Source organism: Lichenostomus cassidix, chromosome 8 (assembly GCF_008360975.1).
Source record: "Lichenostomus cassidix isolate B80296 chromosome 8, HeHo_3.0, whole genome shotgun sequence".
In the NCBI taxonomy this organism is placed as follows: Eukaryota; Metazoa; Chordata; class Aves; order Passeriformes; family Meliphagidae; genus Lichenostomus; species Lichenostomus cassidix.
The window spans coordinates 26,397,481-26,425,015 of NC_139489.1; the positions used below are offsets into that span (position 1 = coordinate 26,397,481).

A 27,535-nucleotide genomic window follows, 5' to 3' on the forward strand; every position below is an offset into this window, starting at 1 on the left:
GCTCAACTGCAGAAATGGCCTGGGCTGCCCAAACTTACAAACCAGACCTGTGTGGGACCCAAATAACTCACTCTTCAGGAACTAATCTGTCAGGGCACGAAACCACTGGGGCAAACCAGTCACTGCAAACCAGAGCCTGTCAGGTTGCTTTGCTGAGCTTTTGCTCTTCTTGTCTCTGTGGGCAATCCTTTCTGCAATAGTGCCATGAATCTCAATATATCCCTTTGTTTTGGGCTCATTCACCTTCCATACCAATCCTACGTATTTGCTTCTTTATCCACTAAACGTTCTCTTCACTCCCTGCCTTCTTAAATACCAAACCTCTTACACAACAACTCCATCCCCAGAGCAACATATGGATTTAACTGCATTTGGAAAAATGGGATCTACTCCTGAAAAAACATACACTCTCAAAAACAGATCTTGAAGATTTCTGCACAGCTCAGAAACCCTGCAGCACCTAGGTGACAGGCCTTTGCCTCAGGGGCAGCCCAAGACAAAATCTGACTACAGCTACTGATGAAGGCTGAGCTGAAGCCCTGTACAGTCCCTGCATGTGCTAAGCTATGCTCAGGTGGGTTAACAAGCCTGATTTACTTTTTTTAATGGAGTTAATGCTCATTGTAACCAATATCATCTGTGTACGAATGCATGACGCTGGGACAGCAGGGCCTGAAAGCCCCTCTGAACTCTGTGGGATGCACAGGACTCACTGGTACCCCCAAGTCAGCTGCACACAGAATCAAATATACCTTTACAGCTGGGTCCTCATAATATCCACAGTTCAACACCCAGGCAGATGTCTTCTCCTCTGGGGACAGTGTGGCTATGTCCACTGGCAGCGGCACCTGGGGCAGAGACACCTGTAAGCATTCTCCAGAGAAACTGCACACAAACCAGCTCTGAAATCCAGTTCAGCTGGAGGAGAAGGATACCCGTGTACCTGTCAGCCTCAATGGATCCCCAAAATGTCTCCTGCAGGGCTACTCCATCCTCCCTTGACTTTGGACCCACAGCATCTATGTGAATCCTTCTAAAACCAATGGACTTTGGAAGGAAGTCCAAAGAAGGAGCCAAGAAAAGAAACAAGAAACTCTCCGCCTGGCTGGGGAAAACATGGCTTGCTACAAATTCCAAGCAATTTTCATGGACAAAGACAAGTTTATAAGCGCAGGAATTAACATAATGCTGCCTGAAAGAGCAACACTGTCTTATGTTTTTGAGAAATGCAAAAGATCAACTTCTCTTCAACTGCAGCTTCTTTTTGTGCCCAGGCAGCTTTTCAGCTCCCTGCCTGGCCCAGTGCTGAACCCAAATGCATTGTGCTGGGGCTTCTGAAGTCCCAGTGTCAGCCAGGAGCTGTCCATGGGAGAGGAACAGCTTCTTTAGGAGTCAGGGATCATGTCACCCTGCAGCTGTTTCTCCTCCTCAGGAGGACAGGGCTAGTGGGTGATGGATCTGCTCCCACAGCTCAGCTGTCCTGAGCAGCCATGGACACTCCAGCACTGGAAGAAGCCTCAGCAAAAATGTAAAGGCAAAGAAAAGGCATAGGAATTAGGCAAAAATTCCTGGATTTAGGCAAAGGCCTTTCCCCTAGAAGGAAGTCTTCACAGCAAAAAAGCTAAGAGTCTCTTAGGTGTAGTGTAGCAGCCTGGCAAAGTGCCTTAATTCAGATTGTTTTGATGGCATTTGCTGTCAGGCAGCCAGAGCAAGGGAGACCACGGACCGTGTGCGGCTGTGAATCGCTGGAGAAATCAGGAGCAGCGATGGATGGGCAGTGTCACCATCCACTGGAGCTCTGGAGGGCTCAGACAGCAGAAAGGTGACTATAAAGTACATCCCCAGCCCTGCAGCAGACTGCTGAGCAGCAGCAAACCTGGCCAAATGCAGGACAGAATATTTCCAGCAGCCAGATTCTGAAAGCTGCCAAAGACCAAGCGGATGGCAAGTCACACATGCTAATGGGTCACAAGTCATTCTCTGACAAAGGGCAAAAAAGGAACCAGCCTGCTAGGATCATGTATTAATTCCCCTCTTTGCCTCTCTTCCAGAGGAACACATTGACATTTCTGTTCCCACCTACCTCCCAAATGGAAATGGAAGGCAGAAAGTGACCTCTCCCAGCAAACAAAGGGCCCAGCTCTATATTCAGAAACAAATGGGACTCATAGAGAACAGAGTCTAATAATTAAAACACCCACAAAACATGCCCGGAAAGAACATGGTCAACTTCTCTTTTCTCTTTCTCCTTTTAAAATAAGAACAGAATTCCACAACAAGATTTGCAATTAGAAGGACACGATGGAATTTGCCTCAAAAAAAATGTTGGCCACTCGATTTGGCACCGTTCGAGACGTTGTTCATGGGTGTGGGGAAGGAGAGAACAATTTGATTTCTCTGAATGAAGCAGGAGCAAGTACTCTCATGAATCCAGTGGAAACAATTAGTATAGAAAGTACAGTGGGAAAACGAGTGGAGGCACATCCCCTTCACATTTATCCCTGTTACTGGCCTAAAAATGTCCTACCAGCACCACACAAGGCCCAGTTGTATTAATAAACATCCTTTACCTATCCATGCCCCTCTGTCCCAATGTAAAACACACTCTGCAGGAGGACAAAAACACACACACTTCAAATAATACACAATTCCTTTTTTGGGTATTACTAACTTGGCATACTAAACTTTGCTTTGTGACTCAGTGTCTTGGTTTGAAAGACAGGTGTCTGCTAAGAGAGGTTGAACCCTCCCTTAGGACAGAGAATGTGATTTCACCTCCCTCCGAATTATTTTAATTTTGAAATTAAGGGCTTTCAGGTAAAGGTATGGGAAAAGGAATAACAGGTTTTTACTAGTATCTATAAACAAGCAATAACAATAATAGCAACCAAAAACAGAACCAGAAACCTACAGCAGACGATGTTTTGAACTGGTAAGCACTTTCCTGTGTGGTGTAACTACAGTCACAAGCAGCAGGGGCGCTGTTGAGCTCCTGGCCGGGCAGGGCAGGTGTGATGACTCCTGAGCGGCTGCAGGTGGCGCTGTGGGGCACGGTCAGGTGAGCCTCACACAGCTGGTGATGGCGGGCAGGCTGAAGAGCAGGCAGGGCAGCTCGGAGCAGCAAAGCAGCAGGGACAGGGGCAGGGGCTGGGTCTCCCCGGCTAGCCAGCAAGGTAGCAAGGACTCTGCAGTCACGGCAGACGCCGCGGTCTCGTGCGGCGGAAAGTGGGGCATGTGGCAGGGACAGCCGGACTCCCCGGCAGCTGCTGCGAGAAATGCAGCCAGGAAAACGTGCACTCCCAGTGGGAAAGAGGTTGAATCAAAGCTCACCCAGCCAGGAGGAGAAGACAGAGCACAGTTGGATCTTCTGCGGCCGCAGCCAGAAGCAAAGAGCAGTCCTGCTGCAGTGAATTAGTCCTAAATTTATAATTTCTGTTCCAGAATATTCCCCCAGCTAAAACATCCCATTGGTTAAAAATTACGTAATGTCCCCTGCAATACTGTTATAGGTTTGTAAGCCTGCTCTTCTCCCTAAGACCCTTCCTGATAGGTCCTCCGGGGCTGGGCATGCCCCGTTCTCGCCGCCCTTTTAACGCCGTGCAAAACTGGGTCCGGCACTTCTGGGCTTTGGATTCTGAGTAACCTTATCCTTTACCTTGTCCTCCGCCCCGCGTTCCTACAATAAACTTTCTAGAATCCCAAACGCAGAAGTCTATGCCTCTTTCATCTTTACTGCTTTCCTAACGTGCTACCATCCTCCTGGAAGCCACACTCGCTCGAGTGCGTCATCGCGGCTGTGTGTCCGGTCCATGTTCAGCGCGACTGGCCGCCTTTTTGTTGCTGCTTTTGGGCGGCTGGCAGCTTTCTGGGGATCAAAGCAGCATATGGTGTCATGACTCGGATCGCCAAGATCTGCTGAACACCCTGGAGCCAGCGTGACCCTCCCCGCGCGCCTTCGCAGTGATGACAAACCATTGCCGCTGTGAAAAACTGCAGCGCCGGCTTCTCCGCATAGCAGCCACTCCCGCGCCTGTTGCCTCACCATCCGCAGAGCTGAGCCGCCTGCGGACCGCACTCTCCAGAGAAACCGCGCCACCAGTGAGAAGTGCCACCGCCCCTGCCTTGCTCTGCATGCAGCGCGAATACCGGAGCTGTGCTTTGCGCAGCCACCATCTTAGCACAGAAAGCGCCACGCAGTTCTACAGCACTGGAGAGAGCCTGCACTGCCCTGCTTCTGTAAACACTGTGATACCATCTCTTCCATGAAGCGGACGTTTTGTGAGCGTGTGTGGCGTTCCTGGAGAACCCGGGAGAGACTCTTGAAAGGTCCCCGTTAGCCGTTAAGAATACCTGCTGTTAGCTGAACTTTTTTGCTGCTAGAACTGTGTGACGTCCATGCTGTATCGAAAGAGTGGAGAACAGCTGTCAGCCCGTGGGAGACAGCTGCAGGAAAGCTGTCGATTTGTGGTAAGCATCTCAGCACCGGAGTGGGGAGAGGATTTCTCCTGCCGGCTCCCTGAGAGAATAGTGATCCGTGGGTAGCCCTTAGGGAAGACAGGGCCCACTGTTCCTCAGCCCCTTCAGTTTTTATTTCTTCATTTCTCAGCGCAGCAGGGGTAAAACTTGGGGAGTTAGCCAGCATGGGTTGTGGGAATTCCAGGCTGCCTGAACCCCCATCAGAGGTGTATATTAACCCCCCCACTTCCATTCCTCCCCCTTCCTCAGACCCTCCGTGTTCCCCTTCAGACCTTCCTTCTCCTAAATCCCTTCATCCCTGTAACCCTTTCAGGGGAGAACAAGAAACCGCACCCCATCACCAGACACCTGCCTGCCACCAGTTGCAGGGCACTTCCTTGTCTTCCCCCTCCCCTTGTCTGAGCAGGACTGCGCAACCTATCCATTCGTCTATCCTGAATCCCTTCACCTCACCCTCTTTCTCCTCCCCTTCTCCCTTTACTGAACTGAACCAACATGGCACCGACCTCATGTCGACTCCTAATAGTCCCTGGAAGCCCCTCAGGGCAACTTCTTCTCCCCATAATCCCTTTCGCTCTCCCGCCATGAGCCCTTCCACCTCAGCACTGCCCCCAAACCCTCCCCCCTTGGTGTCATCATTCCCTGGCCTGATGACATCAGGGGGCGGGGCGACTGCAAGGGAAAACTCCACCCTTGAGTCACCAGCTGGGGCCGGAAGTGAAGCTGGGGGGGGCGGGGGGGTGGGAGTGTATTTCCTGTGCTGGCACGTCATAGCCAGGAGGGCATCAGCCTTCCTTCACAGCATAATCTCCTTAGCCAACTGAATGCTGTGAGCTGGCAGGAAATTCCATTCAGCCAGATGAAAGAGTTGTGTAAAGCAGAGAAAGAACACGTGAAAGATTCGGCACATTTCCAGTCCTTTTTACAAACAGTGTTAGCATCCGAGGCAAAGTGCCCCCACAATATTAAGGCAATTATAGGGAGTATATTAACAAATGCCCAATAGAGGATGTGGGAAGAAGCCTGGAAAGAGAGAGCTCAGGCTCTAACTAGCTTATACAAAGGGACCCCTGAGTGTCAAAACTTGACGCTTGACTGCTTGTGTGGGAAGGGGACTGGAAAAAGCCACTGGATCAAATTGCTGCTTTACCCCACTCTGTGTTATCTGACTTAGCCAAAGGTGCAAAACAAGCCCTAAAGCTTGTCCCCACTAGCTCTACATCATTTTTAGCTTATACCTCCATCACATAACGCCCTAATGAGACGTTCGTCGATTTTATTGATCGGCTTACTATCGCCATTGAAAGACAGTTTGTGGGAGAGGAGACCCAAGAGCAAGTTTTATTAAAAAGTGCTATGCTTAATGCAAACGATTGTTGTAAACAAATTATCAGCGCTCTCCCTCCCACTCTTCCACTCACTGTTAACAGGCTCATCGACGCCTGCATGCGTGTACCTATAGACCTAAATTCAAATACCCCTTCCAAACCTTCCCCGGGGACCTCTAAAGCTTTCCCTGTGAACCAGAGAAAGCCACCTAAACCTCCTTCCACCCCTATTGTCTGTTACCGGTGTAAGCAACCTGGTCACATTGCCAGATTTTGCCCTGTGTTCCCACTGTCTACTAATGAAAGTTCTGTGAGTTATGTACCTGCAGAGCAGATGCCCTCATATCCAACATATACCAACCAAGCCTACCAGCCAGGACCAGCACAGCAACCACCATCTCCTGCCTGCGCGTTCCCAGCGCCGCCACCTCCTGCTCAACCGGCTTGGATTCCACCTCACACCACAGAAACCCAGCCAAAAAACTGATTGAAGAGTGTGGAGGGACATGACGTGTAGACACAAGTAACGTCACTGCCACATCAAAACAGCACATGGTAACTATGTCACTGAAAGACAATAGACTGGACACTTTTAATTTGTTACAGGCCTAGTGGACTGAGCAGGTTAATTCACAGAGGCTTTATGCCACTTGCGTGTTATCAAACCAGGACACGTCTACATCAGTAAGGGGGCTAATCGATACTGGAACAGATGTTACTGTCATTTCTAAGAGTGTATGGCCCTCACATTGGCCCTTGCAAAACACCACACAATCCATCAGTGGGGTGGAGGGGCATTCTTCTGCACAACAAAGTGCAGAGAGCATCGTCACAGTAAGTCCTGATGGCATTCCAGCCCAAGTCCAGCTGCTGGTAATAGATGCTTCATTCAACCTTTGGGGCCGAGACACCTTGTCTCAGTGGTGAACTCAAATTCATATCCCATCTCTGAAGTCAGATTTTTAGCTGTGGCCACTGGTGAGCGCGCTACCCCACGTTTAAATTGGCTTAGTGAAACACCCAAGTGGATAGACCAGTGGCCTCTTTCAAATGATAAATTAAGTGCTCTCGAATCCCTTGTAGAAGATCAGCTAGCCAAGGGCCATATTATACCAACTAATAGCCCTTGGAACTCCCCCGTTTTTGTCATCCAAAAACCCAATAAAAATGAATGGAGGCTTCCTTCATGACCTCCGTAAAATCAATGAAGTTATTGAGGACATGGGGCCTCTGGAGCCCGGGATGCCATCAGCGACCATGCTCCCCGGGGAGTGGAAGCTAGCAGTAATAGATATCAAAGATTGCTTCTTCCACATCCCCATTCATCCTGAAGACGCCTCTAGATTTGCTTTTTCAGTGCCATCTTTAAACCGTGAAGCCCCTATGCACAGATACCATTGGACAGTTCTGCCGCAAGGCATGAAAAACAGCCCCACCATGTCAATGGTATGTAGCCAAAGTTCTCACCCCAGTCCACCAGCAATCCCCAGGAGTGATGCTGTACCATTATATGGATGACATTCTCATTTGTGTGCCTGATAATGAACGTTTAAATGTTAACTCTGTCACTAACTTTTCGAGTTCTCCAAGGGGCAGGGTTTCAGATGCAGCCAGAGAAAATACAGTGCTCCTGCCCTGCTAAGTACCTCGGTCTAGTAATCAGGGAACAAACCATTGTGCCCCAGCAGCTTTCCACCCAGGACAATCCAGGGACCTTGCAAGAACTCCATCAACTCTGCGGGTCCATCAGCTGGGTTTGCCCACTGCTGGGGATCTCATCAGAATACCTAGCCCCGCTGTTCAACCTACTGCGCGGCACCCAGGATTTAGACTCCCCACGCTCCCTGTCACCTGAGGCCTGGGAATGCATCGTACGTATACAAGGTGCTATGACCCAGAGACAAACACACAGAGTTGACCCACGACTCCCATACCAGCTCATCATCTTGGGGGAAAAACAATACATACACGGACTGATTTATCAGTGGGACAGTGAGCTGAAAGATCCACTTCTGATCATCAAGTGGGTCTTTCTGCCTCACTAAGTTTCCAAAACCCTAACAACATTACAAGAGTTTGTATCCAGAGTAATTATAAAAGTGAGGTCCCGGCTCCGTGCCCTGGCAGGCCAGGACTTTGCATGCATTCAAACTCCATTCACAACTGATTATTTAGAACACCTAATGCAATTCAGTGAAAATTTAAAATTTGCTCTAGAGGGATACTCCGGAAAAATTCAAATTAGCCACGGAAAACACAAATTGTTCAATACCAATTTTAAATTAATCCAAAAAACAAAATTGGCAGACACCCCTATTAAGGGAGTCCTGACAGTTTTCACTGATGGCTCCCGATCTTGTCACAAATCCGTGGTAATGTGGAAAGATCCCAAAACACAGCAGTGGAATGCTGATGTCGAGCAAGTCTCTGGATCTCCACAACTTGCAGAACTAGCAGCAGTTGTCAGAGCCTTCAAAAAGTTCCCGGAGCCCCTTAATTTAATCACAGATTCAGCCTATGTCGCTGGAATCTTATCTAGAGCAGAAAATTCTGTACTTAAGTATCCAATTTAAAACTATTTGAATTACTTTCAGAACTCATAGAAGTTCTGTCCCACCGAGAGCAACTCTACTTTGTAATGCATGTAAGTCTCACACTGACCTGCCAGGCCCGATTGCTGAGGGACATAAAAAAGCAGATGCTTTAGCAGCCATGGTCATAAAGCCATCAGTCCCAGACATATTTGAACAAGCTAAACTGAGCCATCAGCTTTACCATCAAAACACCTCAGCCCTTGTAAGAATGTTTCAGCTGACCAGAGAAAAAGCTAAACCCATTGTTAGCACCTGCCCTTCATGCTGTAAATACCAGGTTCCCTCCTACAACCAGGGAGTTAACCCCAGAGGGTTACACAGCTGCCAACTTTGGCGGACAGATGTAACCCATGTTCCAGAATTTGGCAGACAAAAATATGTGCATGTCTCTGTTGACACTTTTTTAGGAGCCATGTATGCCTCAGCACACTCAGGGGAGAGGGCTACAGATGTCATCAAGCACTTCCTTTTAGCCTTCTCGACCCTAGGAGTGCCAGCAGAAATGAAAACAGACAACGGCCCTGCTTATATCTCAAAACAATTAAGAGAATTTTTAAAGAAATGGGGAATTGGACACTCCACTGGAATCCCTCATTCACCCACGGGACAATCAATTGTAGAACGAGCCCATCAAACCATCAAAAGAGTCCTTTCTCAACAGCAAGGAGGAGCAGAGATCAATTCACCTGTTGCACGTCTCTGAATGTCTCTATTCACCAATTTTTTAAATAACTCCTTTGCTGAGCCTGCTCCCCCTGTGTTCTGGCATTTTGCCACTGATGCCAGGGCAAAATTAAAAGAACAGCCACCAGTGCTGATCAAAGACCCTGAATCCTGACAAGTCAGAGGCCCCTTCCCTTTGGTAACCTGGAGTAGAGGGTATGCCTGTGTATCCACTCCTGCAGGCCCCCAATGGATACCCAGCAAATGGGTGAAACCACACACTCCAGACCTTCCAGGAAAACAGGTGCATTTTGCCAAAAGAGACTATCTGCCAGATTGGAAAACCCTCTCCACAGTGGCGTGGAAAAGGAGAAAAAAGAAAAAGTCAGATCAAAAATCAGATATTAATCCAGATTCCTGGATAGGTATTCTACAGGCTGACTTACTTCCCACAGAAATTCCCCTCAGTCTGAGTGTGTCCTGCATCTCCCTGAAATTTTTGTTTGATGAACAAACATGTAACTTTCTCTTTCCCTCCCATGTTCCTTATATTGTGTTCCCAGTTTTTTGTTTGTTGTAAACAGGAAAAGGGGAATTGCTGCAGTGAATTAGTCCTAAATTTATAATTTCTGTTCCAGAATATTCCCCCAGCTAAAACATCCCATTGGTTAAAAATTATGTACCGTCCCCCGCAATACTGTTACAGGTTTGTAAGCCTGCTCTTCTCCCTAAGGCCCTTCTTGATAGGTCCTCTGGGGCTGGGCACGCCCCGTTCTCACCGTCCTTTTAGTGCCGTGCAAAACCAGGTCCAGCACTTCTGGGCTTTGGATTCCGGGCAACCTTATCCTTTATCTTGTCCTCCGCCCTGCGTTCCTACAATAAACCTTCTAGAATCCCAAACGCAGAAGTCTATGCCTCTTTCATCTTTACCGCTTTCCTAACGCGCTACCATCCTCCTAGAAGACACACTCGCTCGAGTGTGTCACTGCGGCTGCACGTCCGGTCCGTGTTCAGCGCGACTGGCTGCCTTTTCATTGCTGCTTTTGGGCGGCTGGCAGCTTTTCAGGGATCAAAGCAGCACAGTCCCTTTCCTCCCAGTGTCTGATGGACAGAGAGAGCGCCAGTTCCAACAGCCGGCTGCCTCTGTCCCCTCGCCCCACCCAGCAAATCCCTTTTGTCTCTTACAAAAGAGTTGATGGCTCTAATCACCCATACATTTGTTGCTTAGTAACAAGGATGGAGAAAACATTCCAATGTCCCCCAGCCTCCGTCATTATCCACCCCGAATTTTTTTCCATTTCAACATGTTACATTGAGCTTAAACATTTAAACTATATACATACATGCATTACTCTAATTACATACATATATACATACAGATATGGATGCAGGCACAGTGTTATGGGCAATTCAACCCCAACTAAGGTCTCCCTGAGGTATGCATTGTGTCTCTCCATCCTTTTGCATCGACAACCAGGTGCACCCAGGTTCCTGAGCAAAGACAACCCCACGGGTGGGTTGGTCTTTGCTTGAGGCAGAATTAATCTAAACAGTTTTCCCTAGCATGCCTCTCATGTGTACCACTGGAAACTTATCCCCACCTGCTGTTTGCAGGGATTCAGATTGGGCAGGGCCAGCTCAGTTGGTGGAACCTCAGGTGTTAACCAGCCAGGTGGCCTTGGCTAATTGCCGTTCCCAACCTTTAAAAGTCCCCCTGCCTAAAGCCTTCAAGGTAGTTTTTAGCAGACCATTGCGTCGCTCCACTTTGCCAGCAGCAGGTCCATGATAAGGAATGTGGTACACCACCCAGTGGTGGCTTCTACCATTGTGAGCACATAGTGCTTGCCGTGGCGGGTTTGAGGCAGTGTGATGTAATCAATCTGCCAGGCCTCAGCATACTTGTATTTAGACCACCTTCCACCATACCACAGGGCTTTTACCCACTTGGCTTGCTTGATGGCAGCACACGTCTCACAGTTATGGATTACCTGGGAGATACAGTCCATGGCTAGATCCACCCCTCGGTCTCGTGCCCACTTATAGGTGGCATCTTTGCCCTGATGGCCTGATGGCCAGAGGCATCATGGGCCTATCAAGCTAAGAACAGCTCTCCGTTGTGTTGCCAATCCAAATCTATTTGTGACACGTTTATCTTTGCAGCCTTATCCACCTGTTCGTTGTTTCAGTGTTCCTCATTAGCTCGGCTCTTGAGGACATGGGCATCTTCGTGACGGACTTTCACAGGTAGCTTCTCCACCCGAGTGGCAATGTTTTGCCACTCCTCAGCAGCCCAGATTGGTCTTCCTCTACGCTGCCAGCTGGCCTTTTTCCACCTTTCTAACCAACCCCACAGAGCATTGGCCACCATCCATGAATCAGTGTAGAGATAGAGCTTTGGCCACTTCTCTCTTTCAGCAATGTCCAGGGCCAACTGAACAGCTTTGAGTTCAGCAAGTTGGCTTTATCCCCCCTCTCCTTCTGCGACCCGTTGTTTGGGGCTCCATATAGCTGCTTTCCATTTTCAATTTGCCCCCACAATATGACAGGAACCACCAGTGAACAGAGCATATTGTATTTCATCTTGTGGCAGTTGGTTGTAGGGTGGAGCTTCCTCTGCACAAGTCACCTGTTCCTGCTCCCGTTCATCCATGAGGCCAAAGTTTTCATTTTCGGGCCAATTTGTAATTATTTCCAAGAACCCAGGGCGATTCAGGTTTCCAATACGGGCACGCTGTATGATGAGGACAATCCATTTGCTCCACATGGCATCGGTGGCGTGGTGGATAGAGGGAACCCTTCCCTTGAACACCCACCCCAGCACTGGCAGTTGGGGTGCAAGGAGAAGTTGTGCTTCCGTACCAATTACCTCTGAGGCAGCTTGGATAGCTTCATAGGCTGCTACGATTTCCTTCTCAGTGGGAGTGTAGTTGTCTTTGGACCCTCTGTGACTTCGGCTCTAGAATCCTAGTGGTCGGCCTCGAGTCCCGCCAGGCACCTTCTGCCAAAGGCTCCAGGACAGACCATTGCTCCCAGCTGCAGAATAGAGCACATTCTTCACTTCTGGTTTGGTCCTGACTGGGCCAAGGGTTACTGCATGAGCAATCTCCTGCTTGATCTGAGCAAAGGCTTGTTGCTGTTCAGGGCCCCAGTGGAAATCATTCTTCTTCATACAATCTTCATACAATCTTCATACAATCTGGCTGTACTCGGGGATATGCATCCTCCAGAAACCTATGGTGCCTAGGAAGATTTGTGTCTCCTTCTTGTTGGTTGGTGGGGACATCGCTGTGATCTTGTTGATGACTTCGGTAGGAATCTGATGCCATCCGTCTTGCCACTTCACTCCCAGGAACTGGATCACTTTGGCAGGCCTCTTGACTTTGCTCTTTTTTATGGCAAAACCAGCTTCCCAGAGAATTTGGATGATTTTCTCTCCTGTCTCAAACACTTCTTCTGCTGTGATCCCCCACACAGTGATGTCATTGATGTACCGCAGATGTTCTGGAGCCTCACCCTTTTCCAGTGCAGCCTGGATCAGTCCATGGCAGATGGTGGGACTGTGCTTCCACCCCTGGGCCAGTCGGTTCCACATGTACTGCACGCCCCCCCAGGTGAAAGCAAACTGAGGCCTGCACGCTGCTGCCAGAGGAATGGAGAAAAATGCATTTGCAATGTCAATAGTGGCATACCACTTTGCTGCCTTGGACTCTAGCTCATACTGGAGCTCCAGCATGTCTGGCACAGCGGCACTCAGAGGTGGAGTCACCTCATTCAAGTCACGATAGTCTACAGTCAATCTCCATTCTCCGTCAGATTTGCGCACAGGCCAGATGGGGCTGTTAAAGGATGAGTGGGCCTTGCTGACCACCCCTTGGCTCTCCAGCTCACGGACCATCTTGTGGATGGGAACCACAGCATCTCGATTTGTTCCGTATTGCCGGCAATTGGTTGAGGTGGCAATTGGTACTTGTTGGTCCTCCACCTTCAAAAGTCCAACTGCAAAAGGGTTCTCTTTTGTCCAGGCAAAAGTGTACAGTTGCCTCACGCCCTCTGCCTCGACAGCAGCTATTCCAAAAGCCCACCTGAGTCCTTTCGGGTCTTTGAAATAGCCATTACGGAGGAAGTCTATGCCCAGAATAAACAGGACATCTGGACCAGTCACGATGGGATGTTTTTGCCACTCCTTCCCAGTCAGGCTCACCTCGGCTTCCACCAGGGTCAACTGCTGTGATCCCCATGTCACCCCAGCAATAGAAATGGGTTCTGCTCCCCCCAAGTCCCGATGGCATTAGGGTACACTGCGCACCTGTGTCAACTAACGCTTCATATTTTTGTGGCTCTGATGTACCAGGCCATCAAATCCACACAGTCCAAAAAACACGGTTTTCCTGTACCTCTACCTGCCTAGAAGCAGGGCCCCTCTAGCACTGGTTATCATTCACTTCCTGGTCATACATTCTAGAGGTTCCTTCAAGGGGGTCTGACCCATCATCTTCCCTTCTATTGTACCTAGCAGGTGGGTCACAGGAAGCTAAGGCTACCTTTGCTTCAGCAGAACCCCCTTGGCCAGCATTTCCCTCCTTAAGCTGATGCACCCATGCTGCCAGGGCAGTGGTGGGCTTCCCATCCCACCTTCTCATATCTTCCCCTTGGTCATGCAGAAAGAACCACAACTCGGCTCATGGGGTGTACCCTCTCTCCCTAGCCGAGGGACGTTGGGCTCTGGTGTTGGGGCCTGTGACTCTCACTGGTGCCGCATTGTTCCTCCTCATCTCTTCCCTAAACTCCTCCCTCATCTCTCTCATCTCCTCTCTGAGGTCCTGAACCACAGCAGAGACCTGAGCCTGCATCGGGCCACTGATCACACTTGCATAATATCTGAGCCTGTCAGCTATGGAACCCACTGTCTCTCGATTGTCATTGGCATTAATTGTTGCAATGAAGGTGACATATTGGGATGGCCCTAGATTTGCTAGGTTCCACACATTTGCCCAGTGCACCTGACCCTGTCAGGATCATTTTCCTGCTGTCCATCCCTCCCAAAGAGCACCTCCATTACTGCCGCTTCTCTCAGCTGTTGGATCCCTTCCTCAATGGTCTTCCAGGGCATTCTACGGTAGTGGTCCTGCATTCTGTCTTTGTGGACAAACTTCTCTCTTACACCCATTAAAAGCCTCTCCCAGAGAGAAAGGGGCCCTGTCTCCCTCGTGAACACTTTGTCAACACCCGGGTCTTGGGCCAAGGGTCCCAAATTCTTTGCTTCATTATTATCCAACTGCACACCTGGGCCCATAAGATCCCAAACCCAAAGTAACCAGGTTGGGAAAGCCTCGCACCCCCGTTGCACAACATCATTTTGGAGATTATGGAGACTACCGAAGTGGAAGGACTCGGTGATGATTATGGGCTCAGACTCACTGCTGGTTGTGAGGGCAATGGCTCCCCATCATCATTAACTGGGCGTACTGATTTGGTCTTATACTTCGTACGCACCACAGGGGCAACTGGTGCTGGCTGTGGCTTCTCTTGAGGTTCAGCTGGAACCTGGACAGTTGTAACGTCTGTGGGTTCTGCTGCTGCACCATCACACTCTTTCCCTTTGGGGTGAGGAGAGGGTTTTCCACCTGCTAGGGAAATGTATTCCTTCAGCAGCTGGTGTATTTTGTGTATCTCCTCCACTAGCACTCCCACCCACTCCGGACGGTTTGTTTCTGAGGCAAGCTGCTGGACAGGGTAAGGCCATGGGGTACCCCCAGGCTCTGGGACAGCCCTGGGCTCTGTGGCCGCATCCCTATTCCCTGGCACAGTTGTTAGCACGGTGACCCAGGGAAGTTTCACCTTATCCCGGAATGCAAAGTAGGATAGACCTATCAGCCACAGCAACACCAGGCACTGTATGGTATCATAAGCATTCAGAGAGTATCCGAACCTTTCAAGCATTAGTTAAGTAGGCCCAAAGTAATGAATAAAAGGTCGAGAAAAACCTTCCTCTGGTGTTATCTCCTCACAAAAGGTACCATTACCAAACACACCTCAAAAACATGTGCTGATGGTGTCAAAAACCTGTAACCATGTGTCTGCCGTCAAAATGAGCTGAAAAATCCATAAATTCTTTACCCTATTGGCCCATTGTGCAAACCAGATGACAGACACAATAACCTTAGTTATAGGGCCCATATTTAGGTAGGGAGCTGCAAATGGGAAAAGTGTGGTCACACGTATGTGTCAGCCAAACTAGGGTATACTGGACAACATGGTGCCACTTAATGAGGTTTTCGTGTTCACCACACTAAAGTAGGTCTCACAGAAACTGTTAATCCTTTTTCTTCCAATGCCCTCGTGCCTCACGTTGGGCACCAGGATCTGTCTTGGTTTGAAAGACAGGTGTCGGCTGAGAGAGGTTGAACTCTCCCTTAGGACAGAGAATGTGATTTCCCCTCCCTCCGAATTATTTTAATTTTGAAATTAAGGGCTTTCAGGTAAAGGTATGGGAAAAGGAATAACAGGTTTTTACTAGTATCTATAAACAAGCAATAACAATAATAGCAACCACAAACAGAACCAGAAACCAATAGCAGATGACTTTTTGAACTGGTGAGTACTTTCCCGCGTGGTGTAATTACGGTACAAAGCAGCATTGGTGCTGTTGAGCTCCTGGCTGGGCAGGGCAGGTGTGATGACTCCTGAGCAGCTGCAGGTGGCGCTGTGGTGCAGGGTCAGGTGAGCCTCAGGCAGCTGGTGATGGCAGCAAAGGCTGAGAAGCAGGCAGGGCAGCTCGGAGCAGCAAAGCAAAGCAGCAGGGACTGGCCCTCCCCGGCTAGCCAGCGAGCCAGCAAGGACTCTGCAGTCACGGCAGACGCCGCGGTCTCGTGCGGCAGAAAGTGGGGCAGGTGGCAGGGACAGCCGGACTCCCCGGCAGCTGCTGCGAGAAATGCAGCCGGGAAAACGTGCACTCCCAGTGGAAAAGAGGTTGAATCAATGCTCACCCAGCCAGGAGGAGAAGACAGAGCACAGTTGGATCTTCTGCGGGCGCAGCCAGAAGCAAAGAGCAGTCCCTTTCCTCCCAGTGTCCAACAGACAGAGAGAGTGCACGTTCCAACAGCCGGCAGCCTCTGTCCCCTTGCCCCACCCATCACACCCTTTTGTCTCGTACAAAAGACTTGATGGCTCTAATCACCCATACATTTGTTGCTTAGTAACAGGGATGGAGAAAAAATTCCAATGCCCCCCAACCTCCGACACTCAGTATTTCTGGTCTTGTATTTCAATGAACTTGAGGTATCAAAGTAGTTTTGAAGCCCTGATTGCTTCTGGGTTCCCAGGCATCACCCAGATTTTCCTGTAACATTCACGAGTTTGCCCAGAAAGCTCCACTGTCAGGGAACACCAGGAAAACCCTGGGCAGAGCAGAGGCTGTTCTGCCAGCTTCACCTCATAACCCAAAGCCTTCCCCCTGCAAAACCTGTGACCAGCAGATCATGTTTGCTGATTTCACTGTAGTGCCAAGTACTGAAATACTCCCTTTGTCTTTAAAATTAAACAAATTTAGGAAAATATTTTCATACACAGCAAATCACAACAGGATTACTGTTACTTTTTTGAAAAAAAAAGATAAAGGAATATTGGCTTGTTGACAGGAAAACCTTGATTTATAGTTGCCTATGAACAACTGATAAAGGACATTAGGAGCTGGTAGATATAAGCACTCCTTTCCAGAAAAAAAAACTTGCATTATTCATAGTTTGGGATGATTAATGAAAAAGCAGCATGTATTTGAGGACCAGCAAGAGATTGCTTCATCATGGTGAACGATGGATTTCTCCACACTTTAGACAACTGTGCTAATTTGTTATTTTGGCAGCAGTTATTCTGTGACGCTTTATTCATTTCCCTGTTTCGAGGTAGCTCTGCTTTTAAATTAGCACCACAGGGCAAACGCAGTCTCACGTGGTGATCTGAACTACCATTTGGAACAAAGCTGCTCCTGGTTTTTTTCTTTGTATTCAGGGAAATTTTCCAGTTCTGTTTCTTTCAGCGGGTTTGCTGCTACCTTAGTAAATGGAAAACATTATTTTTTAAAATTTAGTACAAAAGCATCCCAGTGTCACAGATAAGGTGGCTTGCCAAGCTCGTGAGGGTGACAAGCGTGACTATTCCGTACAATTGCTACTGGCCACTGGCATAAGTGCTGGTACTCTTGATTCAGCTCGACTCCAAGGTCAAGAAAGCTTTGGAGGTCGAGGAACAATGGGCTGAAGAGCAAAGCAGAGGCCTGGAGCCAGGATTCCCTTACCTTGTGGGGGGGCCGGTGAACCGCCCGCACCTTGGGGACAGGGCTCTCCCTCGAGGATGATGACTGGTGCCGGGAGCGGTTCCCATTCGGGATGGGCTCAATATCCATGGCTCCCCAGGCTCCGGAAACGCTGCCCGTGCTGTATGGGGAAGGGCTGTATGGCAGGCTGTGCGTAGTCTTGGCCCTGGTGCCCAGCACGGCTTGGTCCATCCATGAACAGTGGACCTGTGCCTGCGTGCTAATGTTCTGCTGCGGCAGCACCCCCGGCACGTGCTTGTCGGGGCCCGCGGGGCGCTGCGCCAGCTCCTCGCTCTGCAAGCTGCTGTTGCTCCAGCTGCGGGAGCTGACACTGTTCATGTTCTCCAGGCTTGAGTCCACAGAGGCCTTGTCCATGGCAGGGCTCGGGTTGTTGAGCTGGTAAACTGGGTTCTGGAATGAGAGAGGCCGGAGGCTGCCCTGTTGGTTCCATGCCGGGTGCAGCGGCCTGCGGACCTGGGGAGCGCTCTGGGGGGTGCCCTGGGTGTCCCACAGCTGTTTGATGTTGGCCACCTGGGTGACGGAGAGCTGGCTGCCCGCCAGGCGCAAAGGCACGTCGTGCATCATGGAAGCAGTGTCACTGTGAGCTGTGTGAGGGTCCTGCAGGTCCATGAGCGAGATGCTACGTCCATTGGGCAAGACACTTACCTTTTCGTCTTTATCTGAGCAAGCCATGCTCTGGGTGGATGCCTGCGGAGTCAGCAGTAAGTTCTTGCCCCTAAAATGTCCATCTACATTCTCCTGGCTTGGAGACTTCAGCTTATTTATGTCACTGTGGAGTGGAAAGGAATTTGGTTAATTTTTGAGCAGCCAAGACCCCGAGAGACCTGTCCCAGAGAAGTCTTTCTACCTCACTTAACCTTCCCCCACTGAAAGCTTCAAGGAGCCAGACGTCCTTTTATGAGCTCTTTGTGTGCAAGTCAGAGCACAATCTTCCTTAATTACCACTTATCTTGGAGATTTGTATTTGATTCAAGCAGTCCTTCATCTTTATATTTTTTTCACGGGTGAAATCTAAACCATTCCAACTAAATCCTCCCCTCTTAGACACTTCTGACTCTAGCAAGACTTCAGATGCCATTTAACCCTTTGCCACTATGTAACAAGAGATGGGACAAAAGGAAATGGCCTCAAGTTGTGCCAGGGAAGGTTTAAATTGGGTATTAGGAAAAATTTCCTCTCCCAAAGTGTCAACACTGGCTCAAGCTTTCCAGGCAGTGGTGGAGTCACCATCCCTGGAAGGATATAAAAGGTGTGTAGATATGGCACATGGGGACATGGTTTAGTAGTGGTCTTGGCAGTGCTGGGCCAATGGTTGCACCTGATATTTTTAGAGGGCTTTTCCAACCTTAATGATTCTACGACTCCGTGTATTGTGGAGGTCTGAAAACTCAGCAGGAGTTGTGGGAAGGCTCCTGCAGAGCTGGATGTAAGCTCAGAAGGCAGAGAATTTCATATGACAAAACTGGCCCTTCTAGCCAACAGCACAGGTACTGCTCTGGGCCTGCAGCAGCCAAGCCCTTTGGCAGCTCTGGGTGTCACAGCTCCAGATTAACAGCTGTTACAGTGTGAGAAATGCTGCATTACACACACGAGGGACTATTTTTGCTGTTCCACAGGTAATAAGTTTCACCTACAGCTCAGTTTTTCCATTAGCAGCCTGATGGCCAGAAGGAAACACTATGGCTGACTGTGCTCTCAGGCTGGCAGTAAATCACAGAACTGCTTTTTTTATCAGCTCGGTCACTGACTCCCAGAGATGTGGCTGAGTCCTGGGTAAGTCCAAAGCTCCAGGTCCCCAGTGCCACCTTGTGCACCTCTTCCTGGGATGGTGTATTCCCCATGAGAGAGGCCCAAGCTCCCCATTGCACAGCGGGGCCGCTGATGAAGCCCTCAACCCCTGGAATCACAGAATGGGTTGGAAGGGGACCTCGAGGATCATCTAGTTCCAACTCTTCACAGCTTTAGCAGCCCCACAGCTGCCCTCAAGTCCTGGCTGGCACGTACCCATCGGTGGAGTCCTCAGTTATCTTCTGAAGCCCTGATGAAAGACTAGCAGCAACATTTGGGCTAGAGCTGTGCTCTGGGAAAGGCTTCATCTGTTGCTCTGTGGGTGGAGAGCTGGCCAAGGCTTTCGTGATATCCTCCAGAATACGAGGAAGAGGTCCCAGCTTTTCCACGGTTGCCTGTAGGAAGGAATTTTCACCCTAATTGGATACAAGCACCACGACATCCACCGGGTTTTTGTTTGATAACGATGCACAGAGGTGGAGGGGTGGTGCAGAAGGAAGGAGGGTGGGTGGTTGTGTGCGGGTGTGCCAGGATCGGGAGGCAGTGTTATGGAGCAGCGCAACGACGGCGACGAGATGGATGGAGGAGACGAAACGGGGTGCGGCACACATTGAGGAAAGAAAAGGAAATAGAAAAGAAATTAGGATTGACCCCCAAAAATAAAAATCATGCTCAATGAAACAAAACTACTGCCATTCCAATGCAAAACTATCATGCAAAGCACACTAAGTCCCGGCTGGGTGAGGTCAAAGTGAAAACTACAGCATCTGCTCATTGAAGGGCATTCAAAGGCTACAGATGCAGCTGGTGAGGGGAACTTTCCAGGCAAAGGCTGTTGTGTGCTAAAGGAAATGCATGCCAACAGATGAGGGGGATCGTGAGAGGATCGCAGGGGTTGAGGGTGATGGGGAAAGGGAAGGTTTTCCTTTCATAAGCCTTTCATTTTTGGTATCCTACATGGATGTCAGCTCCATTCGCACTGTTACAATGAAGCCATTCTTCCCTACCCAAACATGAAAAATAACTGCATGAGAGCATCAGTGATCCTCATCCCAGTATCACCCCACCAGCATGGGTTGAAGTGTGTGTCTCCAATCACAGGTTAGCTCAGTGCTGGCCAGGCTGAGGCTAAGAGCAACTGGCCTTCAGCAAGGAAGGCTGCTCCTCCAGGCCTTGGCTTCTCACCCTTTTGGGCCACTGCTGGCAGATCAGCTAGAGGGCAACTTCAGGCTCCTGGCACTGCAGGAACAAGGTGAAGGTGCAGCAGATTTAGTAAAAAATGAAATAAAATTCTGCTACAGAGCCAATGTTCTTCTCTAAGATACCCTTCTTTTCCCCATAAGCAGGTATTCAGCTGGCTTGGCTCCAGAGAAAGGTCTCTTGACAGACACTTTCCTACAGCACTTCTTCCGTGGATATTAATAGCTCTGAGGTGGCTGCTCTCCTTATTTTCCAGTCATTCCCTACAGTAAAGCCACAATGCATGTAACTTTACCCCTTAATTCTCTTTTTAGGAAACCACTGCACCAGCTCCCAAGGGCCTGCTAGGATAGATCCATACATCTAACCTACAGAAAGGACAGTGCAGATCCATACATTTGGAATGTACACCATGTACATGTATGAGGTAAATTGAAAAACAAGATCATAACTTGTTATCAAACGAAGACTAATATATAGATTGTCTTTTTGAGTCAAGGACACTTCAATTTACTCTGATGCAACATATTCAGTTTTTTGTTTTCTCTTTTAAATAATGTACTGGGGAAAAATCGGTACCCAACAAATAACTACTTTGGCAAACCCTAATGCAATAAAAATTGAGTGCATTGCTATTAACCTTACTGCTCCAGTTCCAAAAGAAAGAATAGTATGGAATATGGACAAAATAATGCACCTCTAAAAACTGAAGTTTGGAACAGTTCCAAGCACTAGAAAAAAAAATACTCATAGCTCAGCTTTTCTGGGCCTTATCAACTACCTTTGCTATCAAGATTTGAATGGTTTTGGCTTCTGCAAACCCACATAGCTAAGGAAGAGCACAGCTCTGCCTTTCCTCCTTCTGTAGCTAAAGGGAAGCAGTGTTTATTGTTGGTGGTATCTGTTGGGATCAGAACAGGACCTGGACACTGCATATGAGCTCAGCACGGTGTATGGCAGAAAGCATCTTGCTTTGCTACGGGATGACACTGGGAGTGGATCCAGCTTTTTACATGGCATCCCTTGTATGCCAAAACCAAAGACTATGGAAATGAGACCATCTCAGCGGGCTTTGGATCAGGTTGTTGATGAGAACAGTTCTGCAGAGCCAACTCATTTCTCCATCAGAGCTGGGGGAGGGCCTGGTGTGCAGCAAAGCACCTCCCTTAGCACCAAAAGAGCATTGCAAAATTGTGTTTTGCTCTCCAAACGCCCTCCCTTTCCTCCAGCTCATTTATGAGAAAGGATTAGGTGCCCAGGGAGTGCCAGGTCTACTTTTAAGCAATGCCTTCAGCACTTGACCTTCCTAAAGGCTCTGCAAAGTTGTTTGCACTGCTGCTGAAGCCCAACCACTTCACACGCCCTGCTGCAGGCCTTGATCCGAAATCACGGAAGGAGCTGTTGTGAAATACCACTTTCAAACACTCCCCTCCAAAGCTCTTGGCTCCCCTTGATATTCCCTGCTGTTTACTGGTGCTAAGGTACCATCCCTGGATTTACCCTCCCGGGCCTCCAAACAGCTTTACCTTATCAAGCTGGGACACAAGATCCCACAGGAGGGAATGCAGCACAGAGAACTCTCTGCCCACTTCGATGTAGCCGTCAAATGAAGGCTGTTTCGGGTTGGTTTCTGGATCAGCAAAGTGCCTCAGCAAACACTCCATTTTTATCCACTCAGTTTCCAAAAATTCATTCATGAAAACCATGTATGCTTCCTTATAGCCAAACCTGCAGGAAAAGGAAGTGGGGGGAAACCCAGTCAATAAAACACACATAAAATACAAGTGCTTACAGACAATTACCTAAACACTTTATTTGAGACCTGCCTTGCTGAAGATTTGGAGTATTTAAAAAAAAATCCAAAATCTTAAGATTTGGGAGTCTTGGAGGAAAAAAACCACATGGACAATTTAAAAGATTCACTGCTTTGTTGTACTTATTTAAATACTACTACTTCACTATTTATATTACAAATTGCATGTCATCCCCCTTCCTCCCACAGATATTCTTTCTCTCCTCCCGTGCAGGAGACGTGCCATGCCCTTTGTATTGTTCAACTGGGAACTTTGGAGGGAGAGAGCAGAAAAACATGATCCTTGGGGGAACAGGCTTCTTTTCTTGTCTTTTGAAACACCATGTACACTTAACATGCTAGTGCATGAGTCTTCTTGGTCCTGTGTCCCCTCCACAGAATTGAACACAGCTCCAATCTGCATGTGAGGATGAGAATTCAGCTGAGGTGTCTCAAGGGGAACAGCGTTCACATCTAAGTGAGAAGCTCCCTCCTTTCCAAAAGCGGGCTTCAGTTTGCCAGAGAATCAGCTGACTGCGAGCACAACTAGGAATCAGGGCTCTCCTTGCACACCACACATTTCAGTTTCACTGGCATCACCTACTTGGTGAAATTGGCGAGGTTCTGGATGACTTTAGCAATGAGGGTGAGACCTCGAGCCGTTTGGTCATCTGGATAAGCCTGCACGAGGTTGAACAGGCTGGGAGACATGATGGCAGGACACAGGAAGCGCAGGAAGACAGAGGCGCTGATCAGGCGTTTAGTGATGTCCTGCTTGCCCCTTTTCTGGCACTGCAGCTTCCAAGATGCAAACACCTCCTTCAGCTCACGGGGGAACACCCTGAAAAGCAAAAAACAAGGGAAATAAAATCACACTGGCAATGAGATGCAAGAAGTTGAACTGGTGATCAGTTGCCTGAAATACTTATCTGTGAGAAAACTTTTTTTTTTTACCTCCCCTTTTTCTCTCTTTCTTTCTAGGCTAGCTAATGTCATTAGGCATCTATTCGTAGATCCCCATTTAATCTGGTGACACTCAAGTACTCTTTAAAGCACCCCTTGTTCATATGTGTTAAGTGAAGCCATTTCCAGACATGCTGATTTGCAAGCTAACAGCTACTTATCCATTGCTACCCTGGAGCGGGTGTTAGAGTAGTGAAAACAAACCGAGCCAAACTGAACTCATCTCCATATCTGACAGTTTTACCTCACTTGTTAAGCTCTCAACAATGTCCCTGTGCTTCATGCCAAAGCAGAAAGGCCCCTCTTCTTCCACTGCTACTCAGAGATTAATAGAAATCTCTCAGCCAATGCTTCCTCCCTGTGATTTCCCGTTAAATCCCACACATCTGAAAGGTGTAAAAGTTTTCTGTACACCTGTTGGAGGTTGGAGGCATCGGAATTTGTTCTCCATCCCTGTTTCTAAGCAAAAAATAGCTGGGTGATTAGAGCCATCAACTCTTTTGTAAGACACAAAAGGGTGTGCTGGGCAGGTGTGGAGGAAGACCATTGAGGAAGGGATCCAACAGCTGAGAGAAGCGGCAGTAATGGAGGTGCTCTTTGGGAGGGATGGACAGCAGGAAAATGATCCTGACAGGGTCAGGTGCACCGGGCAAACGTGTGGAACCTAGCAAATCTAGGGCCATCCCAATATGTCACCTTCATTGCAACAATTAATGCCGATGACAATCGAGAGACAGTGGGTTCCATAGCTGACAGGCTCAGATATTATGCAAGTGTGATCAGTGGCCCGATGCAGGCTCAGGTCTCTGCTGTGGTTCAGGACCTCAGAGAGGAGATGAGAGAGATGAGGGAGGAGTTTAGGGAAGAGATGAGGAGGAACAATGCGGCACCAGTGAGAGTCACAGGCCCCAACACCAGAGCCCAACGTCCCTCGGCTAGGGAGAGAGGGTACACCCCACGAGCCGAGTTGTGGTTCTTTCTGCATGACCAAGGGGAAGATATGAGAAGGTGGGATGGGAAGCCCACCACTGCCCTGGCAGCATGGGTGCATCAGCTTAAGGAGGGAAATGCTGGCCAAGGGGGTTCTGCTGAAGCAAAGGTAGCCTTAGCTTCCTGTGACCCACCTGCTAGGTACAATAGAAGGGAAGATGATGGGTCAGACCCCCTTGAAGGAACCTCTAGAATGTATGACCAGGAAGTGAATGATAACCAGTGCTAGAGGGGCCCTGCTTCTAGGCAGGTAGAGGTACAGGAAAACCGTGTTTTTTGGACTGTGTGGATTTGATGGCCTGGTACATCAGAGCCACAAAAATATGAAGCGTTAGTTGACACAGGTGCGCAGTGTACCCTAATGCCATCGGGACTTGGGGGGAGCAGAACCCATTTCTATTGCTGGGGTGACATGGGGATCACAGCAGTTGACCCTGGTGGAAGCCGAGGTGAGCCTGACTGGGAAGGAGTGGCAAAAACATCCCATCGTGACTGGTCCAGATGTCCTGTTTATTCTGGGCATAGACTTCCTCCGTAATGGCTATTTCAAAGACCCGAAAGGACTCAGGTGGGCTTTTGGAATAGCTGCTGTCGAGGCAGAGGGCGTGAGGCAACTGTACACTTTTGCCTGGACAAAAGAGAACCCTTTTGCAGTTGGACTTTTGAAGGTGGAGGACCAACAAGTACCAATTGCCACCTCAACCAATTGCCGGCAATACGGAACAAATCGAGATGCTGTGGTTCCCATCCACAAGATGGTCCGTGAGCTGGAGAGCCAAGGGGTGGTCAGCAAGGCCCACTCATCCTTTAACAGCCCCATCTGGCCTGTGCGCAAATCTGACGGAGAATGGAGATTGACTGTAGACTATCGTGACTTGAATGAGGTGACTCCACCTCTGAGTGCCGCTGTGCCGACATGCTGGAGCTCCAGTATGAGCTAGAGTCCAAGGCAGCAAAGTGATATGCCACTATTGACATTGCAAATGCATTTTTCTCCATTCCTCTGGCAGCAGCGTGCAGGCCTCAGTTTGCTTTCACCTGGGGGGGCGTGCAGTACATGTGGAACCGACTGCCCCAGGGGTGGAAGCACAGTCCCACCATCTGCCATGGACTGATCCAGGCTGCACTGGAAAAGGGTGAGGCTCCAGAACATCTGCGGTACATCAACGACATCATTGTGTGGGGAAGCACAGCAGAAGAAGTGTTTGAGACAGGAGAGAAAATCATCCAAATTCTCTGGGAAGCTGGTTTTGCCATAAAAAAGAGCAAAGCCTGCCAAAGAGATCCAGTTCCTGGGAGTGAAGTGGCAAGACGGATGGCATCAGATTCCTACCGAAGTCATCAACAAGATCACAGTGATGTCCCCACCAACCAACAAGGAGACACAAGCCTTCCTAGGCACCATAGGTTTCTGGAGGATGCATATCCCCGAGTACAGCCAGATTGTCAGTCCTCTCTGCCTGGTGACACGCAAGAAGAATGATTTCCACTGGGGCCCTGAACAGCAACAAGCCTTTGCTCAGATCAAGCAGGAGATTGCTCATGCAGTAACCCTTGGCCCAGTCAGGACCAAACCAGAAGTGAAGAATGAGCTCTATTCTGCAGCTGGGAGCAATGGTCTGTCCTGGAGCCTTTGGCAGAAGGTGCCTGGCGGGACTCGAGGCCAACCACTAGGATTCTAGAGCCGAAGTCACAGAGGGTCCAAAGACAACTACACTCCCACTGAGAAGGAAATCGTAGCAGCCTATGAAGCTATCCAAGCTGCCTCAGAGGTAATTGGTACGGAAGCACAACTTCTCCTTGCACCCCAACTGCCAGTGCTGGGGTGGGTGTTCAAGGGAAGGGTTCCCTCTATCCACCACGCCACCGATGCCATGTGGAGCAAATGGATTGTCCTCATCATACAGCGTGCCCGTATTGGAAACCTGAATCGCCCTGGGTTCTTGGAAATAATTACAAATTGGCCCGAAAATGAAAACTTTGGCCTCATGGACGAAGGGGAGCAGGAACAGGTGACTTGTGCAGAGGAAGCTCCACCCTACAACCAACTGCAACAAGATGAAATACGATATGCTCTGTTCAGTGATGGTTCCTGTCATATTGTGGGGGCAAATTGAAAATGGAAAGCAGCTATATGGAGCCCCAAACGACGGGTTGCAGAGGCTACAGAAGGAGAGGGGGGATCAAGCCAACTTGCTGAACTCAAAGCCATTCAGCTGGCCCTGGACATTGCTGAAAGAGAGAAGTGGCCAAAGCTTTACTTTTACACTGATTCATGAATGGTGGCCAATGCTCTGTGGGGTTGGTTAGAAAGGTGGAAAAAGGCCAGCTGGCAGCGTAGAGGAAGACCAATCTGGGCTGCTGAGGAGTGGCAAAACATTGCCACTCGGGTGGAGAAGCTACCTGTGAGAGTCTGACATGTAGATGTCCATGTCCCCAAGAGTCGAGCCAATGAAGAACAGCGAAACAATGAACAGGTAGATAAGGCTGCAAAGATAAACGTGTCACAAATAGATTTGGATTGGCAACACAACGGAGAGCTGTTCTTAGCTTGATAAGCCCATGATGCCTCTGGCCATCAGGGCAAAGATGCCACCTATAAGTGGGCACGAGACCGAGGGGTGGATCTAGCCATGGACTGTATCTCCCAGGTAATCCATAATTGCGAGACGTGTGCTGCCATCAAGCAAGCCAAGTGGGTAAAAGCCCTGTGGTATGGTGGAAGGTGGTCTAAATACAAGTATGCTGAGGCCTGGCAGATTGATTACATCACACTGCCTCAAACCCGCCACGGCAAGCACTATGTGCTCACAATGGTAGAAGCCACCACTGGGTGGCTGGAGACCTACCCTGTGCCTCATGCCACTGCTCGTAACACCATGCTGGGTCTTGAAAACCAAGTCCTGTGGAGGCATGGTACCCCTGAGAGAATTGAGTCAGACAACGGGACTCATTTTAAAAATAGCCTCATAAACAACTGGGCTAGGGAATGTGGCATTGAGTGGGTGTACCACATTCCTTATCATGGACCTGCTGCTGGCAAAATGGAGCAATGCCATGGTCTGCTAAAAACTACCTTGAAGGCTTTAGGCGGGGGGACTTTTAAAGGTTGGGAACGGCATTTGCCAAGGCCACTTGGCTAGTTAACACCCAAGGTTCCACCAACCCAGCTTGCCCTGGCCAGTCTGAACCCCTGCAAACAGCAGACAGGGATAAGTTTCCAGTGGTACACATGAGAGGCATGCTGGGGAAAACTGTTTAGATTAATTCTGCCTCAAGCAAAGACCAACCCACCCGTGGGGTTGTCTTTGCTCAGGAACCAGGGTGCACCTGGCGGTCGATGCAAAAGGATGGAGAGACACAATGCATACCTCAGGGAGACCTTAGTTGGGGTTGAATTGCCCATAAC

General features: G+C 49.2%; 1 protein-coding gene across 11 annotated transcripts in view; it reads right to left on the reverse strand.

Annotated features, from left to right (window-relative positions):
- The window catches only part of LOC146434184 (ras GTPase-activating protein nGAP-like), a 165,908-nt gene that overhangs the window by 8,646 nt on the left and 129,727 nt on the right, over positions 1–27,535 (reverse strand). For 6 of the 11 annotated variants that reach the window (XM_085068627.1, XM_085068620.1, XM_085068629.1 and 3 more), the window contains 5 exons: positions 22,778–23,014; positions 21,908–22,109; positions 19,398–19,597; positions 17,355–18,162; positions 753–848 (listed from right to left, as the gene is read on the reverse strand). In XM_085068627.1, the coding sequence (XP_084924753.1) occupies positions 753–848; positions 17,355–18,162; positions 19,398–19,597; positions 21,908–22,109; positions 22,778–23,014 (1,543 nt within the window). Of the gene's footprint in view, positions 1–752; positions 849–16,746; positions 17,112–17,354; positions 18,163–19,397; positions 19,598–21,907; positions 22,110–22,777; positions 23,015–27,535 lie in introns of those variants that run through there. The other 5 variants (XM_085068623.1, XM_085068630.1, XM_085068626.1 and 2 more) reach the window with 4 other exon arrangements.